Source organism: Thamnophis sirtalis, unplaced genomic scaffold (assembly GCF_051295495.1).
Source record: "Thamnophis sirtalis isolate CommonGarterSnake01/CBP01778 unplaced genomic scaffold, rThaSir2_p1.2 scaffold_7, whole genome shotgun sequence".
NCBI lineage: Eukaryota > Metazoa > Chordata > Lepidosauria > Squamata > Natricidae > Thamnophis > Thamnophis sirtalis.
Genome location: NW_028261387.1, coordinates 25,833,852 through 25,850,464, shown reverse-complemented (window position 1 = coordinate 25,850,464; position 16,613 = coordinate 25,833,852). Strand labels below are relative to the sequence as shown.

Below are 16,613 nucleotides of genomic sequence, written 5' to 3'. Positions count from 1 at the left end.
AGAGTGGTACTACCGGTTCTCATGATGTTGATGCTATCCCTCTGTTGATATAGTCTAGGACTCTGTTGCCTTTTTTGGCAGCTGCAGCATACTGCTGGCTTACATTTAAGCAAGGGTAAACTAGGACTACTAAAAAATCTTTCCTGGATTGTTTGCCTAACAATTACAATTGTGGTGATCTGGGAAGGAAATTAAGGAGGACATTTCAGAGCACTGCTCAAGGAAGATGAGGCAATAAATGGAGAAAAGAATTGGAAAGGCAGCCACTGCATGCTAATTTTCCACATACTGGGTGGCTTTCTGGACCTGTCCTTTTCCCATCCCCACCTCAGTCCACTCATGCACCCTGGATGCATAGTTCAGTGATGGAAGGATGGAAGATGTCAATTTTCCAAAATGAAATTCAATTATAATGCATCTAATCTAGGAGGCCAGCAAAAAACATTATAATAACTTTTGTAAATCACAGAAGTGGGTGGGGGGAGTTGTGGCAAATATCACTTTTAAATTCCTCTTGGATTTAGAGCACTTCTGAGTAGTGAGAGCAGAGACCAAAATAAATATATTAGCAAGCAAACTCTGGGGGTTCAGACATTAGCAGAGTCTGGTCGATTGAAAGAAGTATATCCTAATTCTAAAATATTGACTTCTTGGGAAGTACAAATTGTCTTGATACAGATGGGACTTGTTGTGAGAAGTCCTATATTGGACTGTATAGTTGATTCTCTGGGGAAAAATACAATGGCTTATTTCCTACAGATGTGATGACATTCAAGCAGTATTTATAAATAAATCTAATTAATGAAGTTTATCCATGATTGTAAGGCCATACTATACTCTTGAAAATAATACTTAATTGTTCAATACAGATTCATTTTGCTCAAGGCAACCAATCTTATAATCTTTTTAAAATGTGCCCAAGCTAGGTTTTAACATGCCCTCAAGTGATGAACTGCTTGCCTGAAACAGGTATTGGTCAAACACCACTATAAACAAGTAGCTTTCTCTACTACTGTCATTTGGTGTAGAAAGCAATCTGTATCTTATTGACCTGCTTTTATTTTAATTTCTCACTTTAAAAAAAAATAGAGGCTGTTTTAAGAGTAGATGTATTTTCAAGGTATTTACCAGTGTTACATAGACTATTAAGTATATTTTATGACTGGAAAGTCTGTTCTTCTGTATGATATGATGCCCAGGTTAAGTTCATTTCTATCTACACCAGGGGTGTCAAACTCAATTTCATTGAGGCCGCATCAGGTTTGTGTTTGACCTCAGGGGCTGGAGTGGGCGTGGGCAGGGTGGGCATGGCCAGTTCAACGTCACTTATGTTGGGGTGGTGGCCCAAGTGCTCTGCCAGCGAAAACAGGCTCCCGAGCTCCATTTTCAGCTGCCACGGCTTCCTGCAACCCTCTGCCAGCAAAAACAGAAATCGAGGGTGGTACATATGGCCCTTCAGAGCTCTGTTTTCACTGACAGAAGCACCACGGACATGTCCTTTGTTGTTTCCAGGGCAGCCCCATGGACCAGATCTAAGCATCCTGCAGGCCAGATCCTAACCCTAAGCCTTTACACTATACTACACACCAGACACTTACTAACATGCTCTCTGTATAAATAATATCAATGCTCTGTATCTTTTTAGTATATACTATTATTTTAGTGCTTGTAAAAATGGATAACCAAAACAAGTTTCAAATGTCTAAGTGTTGTTCTTGTGAATAAAAACAATACGTACAGTTCAGAATTTGATCATTATATGCATCCTTGCCTTAATTAGGGGGAGTTGGCATCAATTGATGACTTCTGTGTGGAAAAATGAATTTTGCAATACATTCTAAAGGGGGAGAGAAATCAAATTTGAGGAGATTTTATTTTCTGCATTTCAGCCCTGATTCACACCACACAGTAGAACTAACAGCTCTTAAATGACTGAAAGCTAAACAGAACAGTTTTATTGCTATTCAATTCTAGAATATTTTCCAACTCTCTTCTAAGTTGGTCTGAGTATCTTCTGGAATGATGATTAATAAATACAAGTAATATATAAGCATATTTGAGCATGCAGAAAACATTTGTCTTTTTAATATCTGCAAACTTATTTCAGATGGCATGTGGTCCAAATTCGAACACAGTTTTATAGCATATCTTAGTTAACCAATTAAACAGTTTCTCATTTGAAAAGTTTAATAAATGATAAGGTTTCACAAAATCATGTTAAAGAGTCAATTACGGCAGATGATGATTGCAGAAGATTGCTGGATGGGTAAAATTAGATGAAAGTATGAAAATGGAAGATAAAAGAGAAGATAAGAGATGACCAGAGTTCATAGAATAGTTTATGTCAGAAACCTGAGAATACAATCCACATTTTTGCAATTCTTTAAACTTTTCATAAAGAAAGTGACTATACTGATTCACCACATGCACAGATAAGAGTAAGATAATATAAAGCCAAGTAAACTGGACCTTATCAGTAAGCAATTTAAAAATTACAATAATCTTCTAGTCCTTTAAAAATTCACATTTGTAAATGGATAAATACAGAGAACATAATCAAACTAAGAGAATGAACATTTCCATAAATACTATGTTTCCCTGAAAATAAGCCCTCCCCGGAGAATTAAGCCCTCCCCTAAAATATTGCAACATAGCAGCAGCCATGAGGTGACCACACTGGCTGCCTCCTGCACCTCAAAAATAATAAGACCTCCCCAAAAATAAGGCTAGGTGTTTATTTTGGGGGGGTGTCAAAAGAAAATAAGACCCTGTCTTATTTTCAGTGAAACACGGTAGCAACCTTGACATTTTCCTCTTATTAATCATGTTGTATTAATGGAGTGTGTATGCAGGGATCAACTATTTTGCTGGGCAGATACCCATAATTCAGTGTTGGGAGGTTTTCAGAATATCGCTAAGATTCTGAAAAGATTGGAGGCTGAATGATTACATGAACTTTCCCTTTTTCTCACTGCATGCTATGTCAATGATTTTTCTTCCATTATGTTTTCCTATCAAAGTCAAAATAAATGAATTACTTCTTGAGCTTATATTCTGACTAACTAATAAGTTGTATTCAGCATGAATATTGTCCCATCTAATCATTTCAAGTATTGAATCATATACTGAACCATATTCCAAACAATTGCTCCATTATCTTTTTCAAACAGCTGTTTTAATGTAATTTACATATTTCTATTTATGCCTTAAAAGCAAACAACAACAATCATTGATACTGATCTCATATATGTAAATATAATGGCCAAACTCTTGTAGTGAGCAGGAAGTAAGATTTTGATTACTTGAAATGTCTTATATATGAAGTGAAATCAAAATGTTTTCTATTAATATTCATCTCCCTTTTTCTCTTCTTTTTATACTATTTAATCTAGTTGGTTACTGGGAAAGAAAACCTGACTGCAACTGGCTAATGCCAGGTTGTTCTGTTGGAAGTGCATTAAAACACATATTACCAATTTAGAGGTGAACAGTTGGAACTTCTTAACGTTTTTATACATTCTATCAAAGTTTATCAGCATTAACCTTAAGAAAAAGAACTAAGGTTAAAGAAATCCACTCTCTTAGATCCTTCTGAAGTAAAGTTGTCAAGCAATTATTTTTCATTTTAATCTTGAGATTCAGCAAACAGGATTAGGAACACAGTGCTAGAGGAATAGAGCCAATACACATAGAAATCAACACTTGAGTTACCATAAATGAATCTCATATAGGACCATAAAACAGCAGAATTACAAAGGACCTAACCAAAGGTAATTTAATACTAATATTGGGTAAATAAAATCACTAGGCAAAAGGAGATGAATTATGACTTGATCATCAATAGCAGAACATGCTGTGCTCTGCCCCAGACCGGACTGGTATGTAATAGGACCTCCTGGACTCATGACTCCTGCTGAAAGAGCAGGTGGCAATAGTGGCCTTTACTCAACTTTGAGGCCCTTTGTTCAACTTCGTGTTGTGCAGCAGCTACACCTCTTATCTGAATTGGGAGGCCCTTATATCAAATCACTCATGCCCTGGTTATTTCCCATACGGTTTACTGCAATGTACTCTGCATGGGTCTATCCCTGAATATTTGGAAGCTTCAGCTGGTGGCTGTGCAAGTAATTTTTTTGGCCCCAAGAATGGTGCATGTAACACTTTTGCTGTGTGAACTGGGTTGAATGTCATTTTGCTTCTGACTCCAATTCAAGGTATTGGCTTTTAAAATCCTATAGAACATGGGGTCAGGTTACCAGAAGAACCCTGTTACCCACCATCACATCCGTCTGTCCCACCTGATCAGGCAGGAAAAGTATGCTACACACACTGTCAGTTAAAGAATTTTGCATGGTGGAGAGCTTTCTCTGTTGTTGTTCCCACCCATTGGAATATCTTCCCTTTAAGAAATGAGGCAGCCCCACTTTTCACCTTTCAAAAGAGGTCTGAACCTGGCTCTGCAAACCCACAAGGGGTTTGCTGAGTGGCATGCAACCTTAAAGCCTCCCCCCCACATATGTTTAAAACTTAGCTTATTTTATTTTTATTTACCTGGATCCTTTTATTGATGTATTGTATTTTTATATGGTATTAATGCTTTAGTTGTACACTGCTCAGAATCATTCTGAATGTGATGGGCATTATGTAAAGGTGATGACTGGCAACCACGCGGAAGAGAGCCTTCTCGGTGGCAGCTCCGACCCTATGGAACGATCTCCCCGTGGAGATTCGTACCCTCACCACCCTCCAGACCTTCCGCACAGCCCTTAAAATCTGGCTATCCCGTCAGGCCTGGGGTTAAAGACCGTAACCCACCCGAATTGTATGAATGTTGTGCTTTTAATGATGTACTGTCTTATGTGTTAATTTGTTTGTTTTCCCCTCCTTTCGAATTGTAAGCCGCCCTGAGTCCCCCCAGGGAAAAGGGCGGCATATAAATAAACTACTCATACTCATACTCATGAATGAAGGAAATGAATTAAAATAAATGTTATCTATTGCTGTTTTTATTTGCTTACTTTGTTTCACTTTCCACTTTTTTAAAAGACTCTGGCCAAATAACTTATACATTTTATCAGACTGTGATATATTTCGGCTTGTAGTGTTCTGTAATTATAGAATATAGCTGGAAGATATAGGAGACATTTTTTGCACTTTCTAATCCCCCCCCCGGGTATTTATGTTCCCATTTTAATGTGCCTAATGATATTGAACTACGTGGCTTATTCAAGAAATCATGATTAATAAATCCATAGCTTAGTACAGTGTAATGTGCGATCCCAGTCTAAATAAAACAGTGAGCTATATTTTTATTGTTTACAAACTAAACGACTTCAGGTCGTAACTGAAAAGACACATGGATTTATCTTAATGTCCTGCGGGACTAGCTTCATCTAAAACCAGCAGCCACCTTCACTGATTTTGACGAGCCTCCTGCAAAACTCAGCCTAAACGTAACACGCAGAGAACGTCACCTATTCAGGAAACCTTTTGCGCATGCGGCCGGCCAGCAAGGCGGGACCAATGAGCCGGTCGGACGCGCGCACGCCCATTGAATGCCCTTTCGCGCCTGTCAGTTTCGGTGAGTCGGAGAGTGTCCAATGGCGGCGGGGGAGGGGGGGTCGCTGGCGGTGGCCGACATGGCGCGAGGCAAAGGCGGGATTTATAATTTATAAGCGCTCCTGAGGGGAGTAGAGCACGCGCTTGATAGCTGGATGAAGCTTGGCGTTTCCTGTTAAGAGAAACGCGCGTGTCCCTTCGGGGGGAGTCAGGAACTGCATTCTTTCCCCTTTGTGGGTGCTCAGCTTCCTGCCTCCCAGAACCGTTGGTTAAAAAAAAAAACCCTCCCAACAGCCTCGCCAACGGCCGGGATTTACATCAGCGTGCTGATTTGGAGGGCTCCCTGTTGGGGAAGGCTGTGCTGCAGGCAAGGAAAGGGATACAGAGGCAGGGCGACTTTGGATACGGAACCTGAATCTTCTTCCACTGGGGAAGGGAGGAGCTTTCGTGGACTGTAGCAGGATAGAGATCGTGACCAGCTTCCTCTTCAAAGAGCTTTCTTTAAAAAAAAAACCTATAGGGACTGTGCTTCCAACCCACATCGGTGTGGGGTGTCACATAGTCAATCTTTCCAGTAATGGGCGTTGAGGAGATTTTAAACTATGTGCAGGTTGCATATAGCAACAGCACTTAGACTTATATATCGCTTCACAGTGCTTTTCAGCCCTCTCTAAGCGGTTTACAGAGTCAGCATATTGCCCCCCACAATCTGGTTCCACAATATGGTCAAATACTTACAGGAGCCCTAATCTGGCTTCCTTTCATAAATACCAATGATGCTTCCTAGATAATTAAACAAATGTGGCGGGGAGGAGGCTTTAAGGTGCTAAGCACACTTAAGAGTTGATAATTCTGCATGCTGCGGAATGTTTATGCAGTCTTATATAAACATATATTCTTGAATTAATCATACATCCCCATCATGCTATTCCCTTTCTTGTATGTAATTTTTTGCCATCTGCAGGGAAACAGCAAGCAATTTAAAATGTGAAATAAAAGGAAATATTTTTGAAGTACAAGTTTTACTTTCTTCCCTCTATAATCAAGTCACTTAAATATACTGCTTTCATGCCAGCAATTAACTTCTTTACTTGACTCTCATTAATTTGGCATCTACTTTTTCTTGATTTTTATCTATTCTTGTTTTTAACGCTAAGCTCCCACATGTACTTTTTAAATACTACATTTCCACTTCCTTCATCGTCTTTGTTTTTTTCTGATATCAAATTTATACTGCCCAATAAGAAAGTGAGCACAGCTATTTTTTCTGTTTCTTTTGATAAATGTTTCTTCCTTATAGAAACATGTATCAATGTATCACCTATTTGTTATACCAATATTTCTCCAACCATTTTCCCATGCTACCCAGTATGCAATTTCATCTACCGGTACTTGTTATAGTTTTTCACCATTTATAATCTCTAATCATTCACTCCACGTTTTCTACCAAACACAACTAATCTGATGTTTGATTCTTTAATTTTCAGAGCCATACTCCTTTTTATATTGCACATTCTATCTGACATTGTACTTATTAGATTACTATATCACTGCAATCTAATCAAACTCTTGGTGTCTTTCAAATAAGATAAAACTTATAAGGCAAAACTACTGAAAGCAAGAACAAGTCCCCTCCCATTAATAATTCTACAAGCATTTCTTATACATTTAGATACAGATACAGATTAACAGTTGGAAAGGACTTCATAGGTCATCTAGTCAACCCCCCCCAGCAGATACTACACCACTTTTGACAGATGGCAGGCCAGTCTCTTCTTGAAAGCTTCCAGTGATGAAGCTCCCACAACTTCTGAAGGCAAGCTTTTCCATTGGATTGATTGTTCTTACTGTCAGAAAAATTATCCTTATTTCCAGGTTGAATCTCTCCTTGTTCAGTTTCCATCCATTATTCCTTGTCTGGCCCTCAAGTGCTTTGGAAAATAGCTTGACCCCCTCCTCTCTGTGGCAGCCCCTCAAATATTGGAACACTGCTATCATGTCTCTCCTGATCCTTCTCTTCACTAAACTAATCATGCCCAGTTCCTATTTTATTTATAAATATATTAAACAATTCAGGGACATTATATATCCTTGTCTTACTCCTTCTTTCATGTTGAACCTTTTGTTAATAATTCCATTTATTTTCATGCATTCTTCAATGCATACTGTTTTCTGCATTTCTACAAACTGAATCCTATAATAATTACATAGTTAACAAGTGGTTGAGTAGTTTGCATTACATGCATTTAACCGTTGGTATGGCGAGTGGGATTGATGGGACTATCAATGTGCATGATTCCTGACTGGAGAAGGTTGCTTTAATAAAAATTAGTGACTGGATTCATGCAAGCTGCTATACCACAATTTTCAGGTGACAATTACTAGGTTTAATATGGAATGATAAACTGTAATATGGTTTAGGTCTATCATATTTTGAAATAGATACTTTGGTTTAATTGTGTACCCAAGGTATACTTGACATTGGTTTATTCAACCCAATTTTCTGGTTTCATATTATACACTAAATCACAAATTAACTATATTGGCAGAGTTTCTAAAATACATTGCTTTGGTTAATCTGTGTTTAATATGGCCCTTTTTCTATGACTTGGTTAAAATGATATTCATCTGCCTTTGAACCAGCAGATAACTAAAATCAGCACAAAATTGGCTATCTCCATTGCCCATTTCAGTCTTACAGAAGCCAGTTAGGGTGAACTATGGTAGCTCCCATATGGCATAGACTGGCTTTCAAGTGTTTTTGCAATTAAGTCTGAGAGACCCAGTTGGCAGCCTGGTAAATCAGGAATGGCTCTCTTTTCTTACTAGGCAGTTTTGCATCAGGAAAGAAAAGGATAGGATAGGGGATAGGGAAAGGAAAGAAGGGGAGAAAGGAAAGAATGATCTTATTGCACTATGGAGTGGCATATAAGTCTAAGTACTATTGCTATGATTCTTTCAATAGCGTTTCTGGCTGTTGCAGAATAGCCCCCTGATACTATGCTGAAATTTGCTCTTTGTTTTCACTGGTTTTCTTTTCCCCGTAATAATATTATAAAAAGCCCACATTGGATTGCTGCCTTTTGAAACAGAGTTGTGCATATTATAGAGAAATGGTTTTATTATGGTAATATATTAGGACTAAATTAATGTAAAATAGTGTGTAATATAATTGTTCTTATTTCCAGGTCTGGACGGAAGACCAGCTATGGAAAAATGGAGCTTAATCACAATTACTGTGTTACTTGGACTTATTGCTCGATGGACTGTATCACTTGGTCCTTATTCAGGTAATACACATTCAGACTTTGAGCTAGTGTATGGAGATAATTTTCTTTAAAAGTTCAGAGTATGATAGTGGGAAATCTTAATATGGGATTGTTGTACAAAATATATGATATATGAGCAACTATTTTGTATTTTTATAGAACTGCAAATATCAGCATAATTATATGAACAAAAATATCTATCTTATCTTTGCTCATCCTTCAATATTATTCAGTTATATCCTGAGCATTCTATGTTTAATATCTGTTTGAAATAAACAAATGCGGTATTATTTGAGCATCTTATAAAATTTAGATCATTCTTAACTGATCTAAAAATGATCTTCATATGACTAATCTAATCTAGTATTTCATTATTGTGTTAGTACTTACATAAGGTTAAGTCCAGGAAGCACTTAGCTAAACTGTTTTATGTAAAAATACAACAACAACAACAACAACAACAACAACAACAATAATAATAAAATATTTGATGCATTTAAGTTTAATGAAATTTAAATTAAAGCAGGTTTAGTTTTGTGCTGATCTTATCTCTCCTACACTTTAAATTGTGTCTGTCAGTCATACAATTGAGAGGTCAAGTACTGTATGGCTTTCTGCCTATTCCCCCCTCCCCTGTTCTAATTGTTTTATCTTTAATATGGTTCAAAACATGTGAAGAAGAAAGTAAACTCATACATGTTGACCTTGTCCCAAAGGTGCTTTTTCAAGAGGCAACTGGACTTTCTGATTTTTCTTTGAAGATGTTTCACTTCTCATCCAAGAAGCTGAAAAAGCTTCCAAGAAGCTGAAGAAGCTTCTTGGATGAGAAGCAAAAGTCTTCAAAGAAAAACCAGAAAGTCCAGTTGCCTCTTGAAAAAGCACCTTTGGGACAATCATGACCCGGATGACTGAGAATTTCCATAGACTTGCTGACTTTATTTATTCAATAAATCTATTTATGCCATTGTCCATATGCTAAAATCAAAGATTGAAGGAAGGGAAGTGGGGGGGGGGGATTCATTTCTATATATTTAGCCTATTGAATCATAGTTTTAAATCTACTGTTGGGATGCTATGCTTATAGGGTAGAATTTTCTCAGTATTTCTAGTGGCAACGGGCTTAGTAAAGACAGCTCTTCTCTCCTATTCTACTGATTCTAATCACATATTTTAAACACCTGAATATATTTCTGTTCTTCAGACACTATCCATTTTATGGTAATCATCTTTTAAACTGGAAACGTTATTAAGACTTGCAATAGTAGACATTTCCAGAATAAAAACCGAAAGTTGTGGTATTAAAATACTTCAGTAAAAAATATTTCTTATGCTCAGAGTACCAGTAAAATAAATAAAAAGACTTGCTAAAGTTATTTCTCCCTTGTACTTATTTAGTGATCACAGTTGGAACTGGCAACTCAGTTGTTAAGTGAAGTGGTCACTGAGTGATTATGCTTATGAACTTACTTCAGCTTTCCTTTGCTTTATATACTTATGAGGACTGTGAGAATTGGTCACTTTTCATCACGATTGTAATGATGAATAGCTGCTATATGAGGCAGATGTGAGGGTGATCTGACATGTGTCTCCCTATTGCTCACCAGGCAAGGTTGATTTAGCTGATTTACTGGGTAGTCAGTTGCCTCTTTCCTCCCTTACCACTCCATGTGCTTCTTCTGAAAGCTGGACACTTGGTGGAGGAGGACAACCATCCCAGATAGAAAGAGTGTACCAGTCTTCAGTTAAGGGTATACAATAACTGCATGAGGCAGTAGCTAAATGAGAACTATCTATAATAAGATAGAATAATATATTATTCTTAAAGTAACTCATTGATAAAATCTAGTGTGAACAAATGCGTAGTACAAGTAATCTTCAACCTGCAACCATTCATTCAGACACTTAGGTCTGTATAAGTTAATAGCACTGTTTATTGTCTATGTATATTAGTTTAGGCAGCTGGTTAGAATATGCTGGTATTTAACTAATGGGGTAGGTGGATTATAATTTGTACTTTATACTTAGGGACCTTATTCAGAAGGCGTGGGCTCCAATCACTACAATAAAGTAATACTGGTATGATATTTTGAAGATCTGCATCTGTTTAATAATAACTTCAAATTGTTATGATTGGTAGCTTTTTCTCCCAATCTCCACCCAAAAAGAATTATATGTGTATATGTTTATCTGCATTAAAGTAATTCTTTACTAAAAGCAAGGCAAGGCAATAGTCCTCTGCCTATGCTCAGGCAATAATGATATTTAGTTGCTCCAGAAGTTCATTTCTGGTGGAACTTGTCCACATTTTACAAAGGGACAAATATTACCCTTCTCTTCTTGCATGTATGAACTATCAAAAAGTAAATTATATGAAAGAATGATAAAAGTCTTTCCTAGATTTAAAAGAAACTTTTCAATTTATGTAGTTATAGTGTGTTAGCTGAAATATATATGTGCTTTCATTAGTTAATCAGGAGACAAGAAATGAATAATTGTATATATGATATTTACTTGGATGCTATAACAAATACACTGTTTCATATATCTTATATCTTGTTTAAAAAGAAGCCTATTCAAGAGAATAGCTGAGAGAATAGCAAGTAGAATTGAGCAAAATGGAACCTAATTTGCTACATATAAAATTGGTACCAACTTCAAGCTGAATTTGACTCAAGCATAACATTTGACTCAAGCATTACAAAGCTTAAAGAAAATGAAAGTGTATAAAGTGTATAAAGCTTAAAGAAAATGAAAGTGACTTATCTCCTTCATTGTACATGGATGGAGGTATGCAGTAGGACCAGTCGTGGGCTACGCTCCGGTATGGGCATACCGGTGCCTGCTGGGAGCACCAGGTACCGTTCTGGTACGGTGCTCTGGAGGGGCCACCTGCACACCTGCTCTCCTTACTGCTATTTGAGTCAATCGGGGCTTACCCGCACAGAACATATGGCGCCTGCGTGACGCTCAGCCGAGCAGCTGGAGCGTTGTGGGCAGTAAGTATGAATGTGTGCGCTACACGCATGATGCACACATTCACGTGGTAGACACCGGGCCCCGTTGCAGCATCCTATTGCAACAGGATCTGGAATCCACCACTGAGTAGGACCATATTTTTGAGGATACCAAGTATTAGGTGTTAGGTCCAAAAATGGTGATTAGAGAAGGTCTTTGATATAGGGCTTTTTGCGGTCCTGTGGCACCCCAATTCTTTTTCTTGAAGATCAGAAGATCAAGCTATATATTGCAAGCTATTGGTCAGAGGAGTCTGTGAAATGGCAGATGGGGTGCTACATTAAGAAACATTGAAGATGGATTCTGCATGTATAGTATCATGTATGAGTGTATGTTTCAGACGGAAGAATATCAATACTGTTTTATTTTTGTATTTGAAAGAATTAGAAATATTTTCTGTTTAACATGGACACACATTTAGAATAGAAAACATTTATTTCTCAAGCATTTAATAAAAACACTAGTAGAATCATAACAATGGATAGCATATAGTTTAACAAATAAGTACACAAACATATCTCATATTTTCTTCCTTTTGTGTTTTAGGTGCAGGAAAAGCACCTATGTATGGAGACTATGAAGCTCAAAGACACTGGCAAGAGATTACTTATAACCTGCCAGTCAAACACTGGTATGTCTTTATTTCATTTTAGACAATAGGCTGGAGGGGGGGGGGATCTTAGCTGGACCATATAGCTTTGAACATAATTACGTAGAAATAAGATCACTTTTCTTCAACGTGATATCCAAAATAGTATTATAGGAATGCAATTATTTTTCAGATCCAATATATTATATTATGTCTGTTCAGATTTATCTCAAAAGATGTCATTATGATCATATTAAGTATCTATATATACAATGCTTAGACAGATTAATCAAAATATTAAATGGGTTTGCAAGTGTTATAGAAATACAGTTTAGAAATTCCATTTCTAAAATGTGTAGTTGAAGCAGAAAGCATTGGTTTCTCATCTTTGGATTTATTATCTGATGTCTCTATATTATGCTCTGCCTTTGAATAGAAGTACATGCCTCTTCTGTGCTGTTGCTTCTCTTTAAAAAACCTAGTTTGATTGGAATCTGAAAAGAGGAGAAAAATGCTGTTTACCCATTAGATGAGCAAAGCACCAGAGAGAAAGATGAAGCATTGAAGCTATAGTTAGGAAAAACTAGTAATAAGTATTTGCCTTTTCTCTCAACATATCTTGGATAAGGGAAGATTATGATTCAGGACAGATAATGATTGGGAGGGTGTGCTAAGGGAAGAGTCTGCCTGAAGAAGAAAGCCCATTGTCAATATTTTCCTTATCTTCCAGATGTAATAAACCATTCAGAAATATAAAAAGAAACAGTGATATAGAAGTTCTGTCCTTCCCCCACTTTTTCTTTTTGCTTATTAAGCTACACCTGTTTTGCAAATGAGTGGAAAGGTGCTGCGGTTTGGACATTGCAGCAATGCAAGCACAGCCGGTAGCCCCTCTTTTTCGAACTTCTATTTCAAAGTTGAAAGTGCGATTGCTTAAGAGTCAGTTAACTCTTAACAATTCAGCTCTTCTAAAGCGAATACACCTTTTTCAGGCTCACACAAAATTCTAAAGAAAGCTGGACCATTTTAATGAATAGCAAAAGATGCTGCGCTCTCATAACATTTTCAAAATGTGCACAGCTGATGTTTATTAAATTTATTATTTTGATATTCTAAAGACTAATGTTTATTAAATGTATTATTTTAATTTCTGAAGACTCAGACTCAACATTTCCTTTCCACAGTCAAAACAATAGTGCTAAGACTAATAAATTTGGAGTTTGTTGCTTACTAGAGCACATAGTCTAGAAGCTAATGGGCTAATGTATTGTCTCAGTATAAGGCTTCAATATAGAATAAAGAGAAATGTTTTTGTGTAAATTATATTTATACTTAATAATAAATAATATGTTTAAATGATAGGCAAATTGGGTTTGATGAAGAGAGAAGATTGTTCAGTTCCAAAAGATTAATAAGTATAAGAATTTACAAGTAAGGGAATGAGAACCAGTGAAAGTGCACTTATCTGCCATCAAAACATACAATTACAATTATTGAATCCTTTCCACTAGTTTACTCTTGGATAATTAGAATTTTCCTTCATGTATTGCTGAATAACGGGATATAGCAGTATCGAAAGTATATTTGGAAGCAATTTTATATTAGCTTTGTTTTGCAACAGCATCAAATATTTTGTGATTCATTATGCTACGTGCAACTTGGCATTTCTAGAAAGTTGGTTCCCCCAAAGTCTTTGCCTTTGAAGAGCTACTGTACAGTGATAACACTATGCATATATACACAAGTGATATTGCATGTACTTCACGTTTTCCTCCTTTGTTCAGAAGCAAAGTATATTAAAAAGGTGGGCAATAAACTAGAAATGTGATTTGTATGTAGTTTTCCTATATGTGGTTTTCCTGAGCCAGAGGCATGAATTTAAATCTTTCTGCCTTCCCTATCTTGCTTTGGAGTCCATGCATATATTTATCAAAGACAATCTTGACAGCATCTTTTCTTCCTTATTGCTAGTTAGAAATATGGAATTTCTTAGCCTTCTCTTCATCAGTATGCACGAACCTTTTCTAATGGAGTCTAAGACTGAATTAGAGGGCAATGCTGGATGAATAAATGAGATATTAACAAGTAAAACGCAGAATATTAATAGTGTAATGAAGAAGTTAAAACTATCTTGGTGTGAGACAATTTAAATAGTGGGATAAAAGGGTAGAGATGCAGCTTTAAGAAATATGATTTATCATGAATTGTTCATAAGATACTTCAGGCTGCTTATAAGGTATTCAAGAAATATCATTTATTGCAATAAATGTCAGAAACTGGCTGCATTTGACTGGATAGACTGGAAAAACTAAGGACTTGCCCCTGGCAATTATAAAATACTAGTCACTCTGTTTCACACAGACTTAAAGGTTCTGATATCTTATTTTTGTAATTTTTATTTTCATGGCATAAAATCTTCTGAAGTCTTTCAACTTGAAGATGTGTCTAAATTCTGATTATTCTCCACTCAAATGTACAGTACAGAAGACTCATACCAAATGAGCATTCTTTGCTTTTGCACTTTTGTATTGTTCTCTAGAGGATTTAGAGGACCAGTTGAATTTGTTACTATTAATGTCTTGAGCAGATTTGAGTTGCTTGTCACTTATTTTGTTCAAATTCTGTAGAGTCAATAATTTTGTTACGTTTTGTTAAGGTGCAATTACTGTAATTTTCAAAAGCTCATCCTTCTATAAAACAACAGTACCATCTGAACACGTTTGAAATAGAGCAGTTTTTTCTTCTAATGGCAGCAGTTTGTGTACTGACAAAAGCAGTCAATCATTCATTTTTATTTCGGATGTTTGTGTGTTTCTTCCAGTGAAAGCAATAGAATTAGATCTTGGTTTTTCCTAAATATAGGAAAACCTATATTGAAGACTAGAAAACATCTGTGAAATCTTATACCTATATTGAAGGTTTTAAAGCCACTGTGGCATCTTATACAATTACATACACTTAATATAAAAACCATATTTTATTTCCATTATCATTCTGCAGACTATTATTTAAGAAACACTTATTCAGAAAAATATCCAAAGATCATTTGGAGGTGGTGGTGGAGAAAAAAGCTTACTTTCTCAGAAGCTGTCACAAAATAGCTTTAGATTTATATAAGAAAATAAAAGAGATATTGTCCCTATAATATGCTAAACATGTATATTTATTTTGAATTTCACTTTGTCTTTCAGGTATTTTAACACCAGTGACAATAATTTACAATATTGGGGCCTTGACTACCCACCTCTTACTGCTTATCACAGTCTTCTGTGTGCTTATGTGTAAGTTAATTATTATATAGCCAATTGTTTAACATAATTCTTTAAAAAGAAAACAAAATACGCTAATTCAGAAGTTATTTATATCCATAAGTGTTCTGTGGTATATCAGAGATTAACATCTCTAATAAGATTTTTTTTTAATGTGATGGAGAATCAGGAAAATGATTGGATATAGACGTTATATACAATGTTTGAATTCCCAGATCACTGGATTGGAGTCACATCAAGAAATGATTTCCATATTTGTAGTTGCAGGGACTTAATGTCTATTTTGTTCCTTAAATTCTATCTCCTCTAAATTAGGGAAAGCCCTTCAATATAAATCCTCCAAATTTTCCCAAAAGCGACATTCCAGCTACTTTGAAGAATTCTAGAGACTATGCTTTGGATGCAGGAGGCAATTGTGGGTTGCAAGTGCCCACCTCCGTACAGTTTATTTTATAATATATTAGTTAAAGCATTCACATTATTTCATATTTTGCTAACAAACTACATGAAAGTACTATCCATATACCAAAATTGTTACAGATGAGACACAGTGTAGATTATACATTGCAAATAGATCTTATATATAGCCCAGGATTTATGTATTCAGTGTAAACATCTAATTATTTTTGTCCAGTTATATAGATACATGTATCCTATGTTTACAAAGACTGTATTTGATTTTATATTATTGTAAATGGCCAAGGCATTTTTCATTAAGATGCTTTACAACTATGATCATGCAATCTACTATCACAAGCTACGCAAAGTTGTTGAGAGTTGGGTGGCACACAAGTTTGATAAATGATTATTATCAGTATCAATATCATGGTAATAAGGATAGGCTTTAAGTGGGATTTCCCTGTTTTAATCTGTAGCAAGATAAAAACAACATTTGTTCACAGTGATCAATAT

The 16,613-nt window shown here is 36.1% G+C and overlaps 1 protein-coding gene across 1 annotated transcript in view; it reads left to right on the top strand.

The window, feature by feature from the left end:
• The first annotated feature begins 5,519 nt into the window (after positions 1-5,519).
• ALG6 (ALG6 alpha-1,3-glucosyltransferase) overlaps positions 5,520-16,613 on the top strand; it is a 32,131-nt gene continuing 21,037 nt past the window's right edge. Inside the window, exons 1-4 of the mRNA XM_087719556.1 lie at positions 5,520-5,581; positions 8,748-8,849; positions 12,390-12,474; positions 15,624-15,713. Of these exons, the coding sequence (XP_087575682.1) occupies positions 5,524-5,581; positions 8,748-8,849; positions 12,390-12,474; positions 15,624-15,713 (335 nt within the window). The 5' untranslated portion in view covers positions 5,520-5,523. The remainder of the gene's footprint in view (positions 5,582-8,747; positions 8,850-12,389; positions 12,475-15,623; positions 15,714-16,613) is intronic.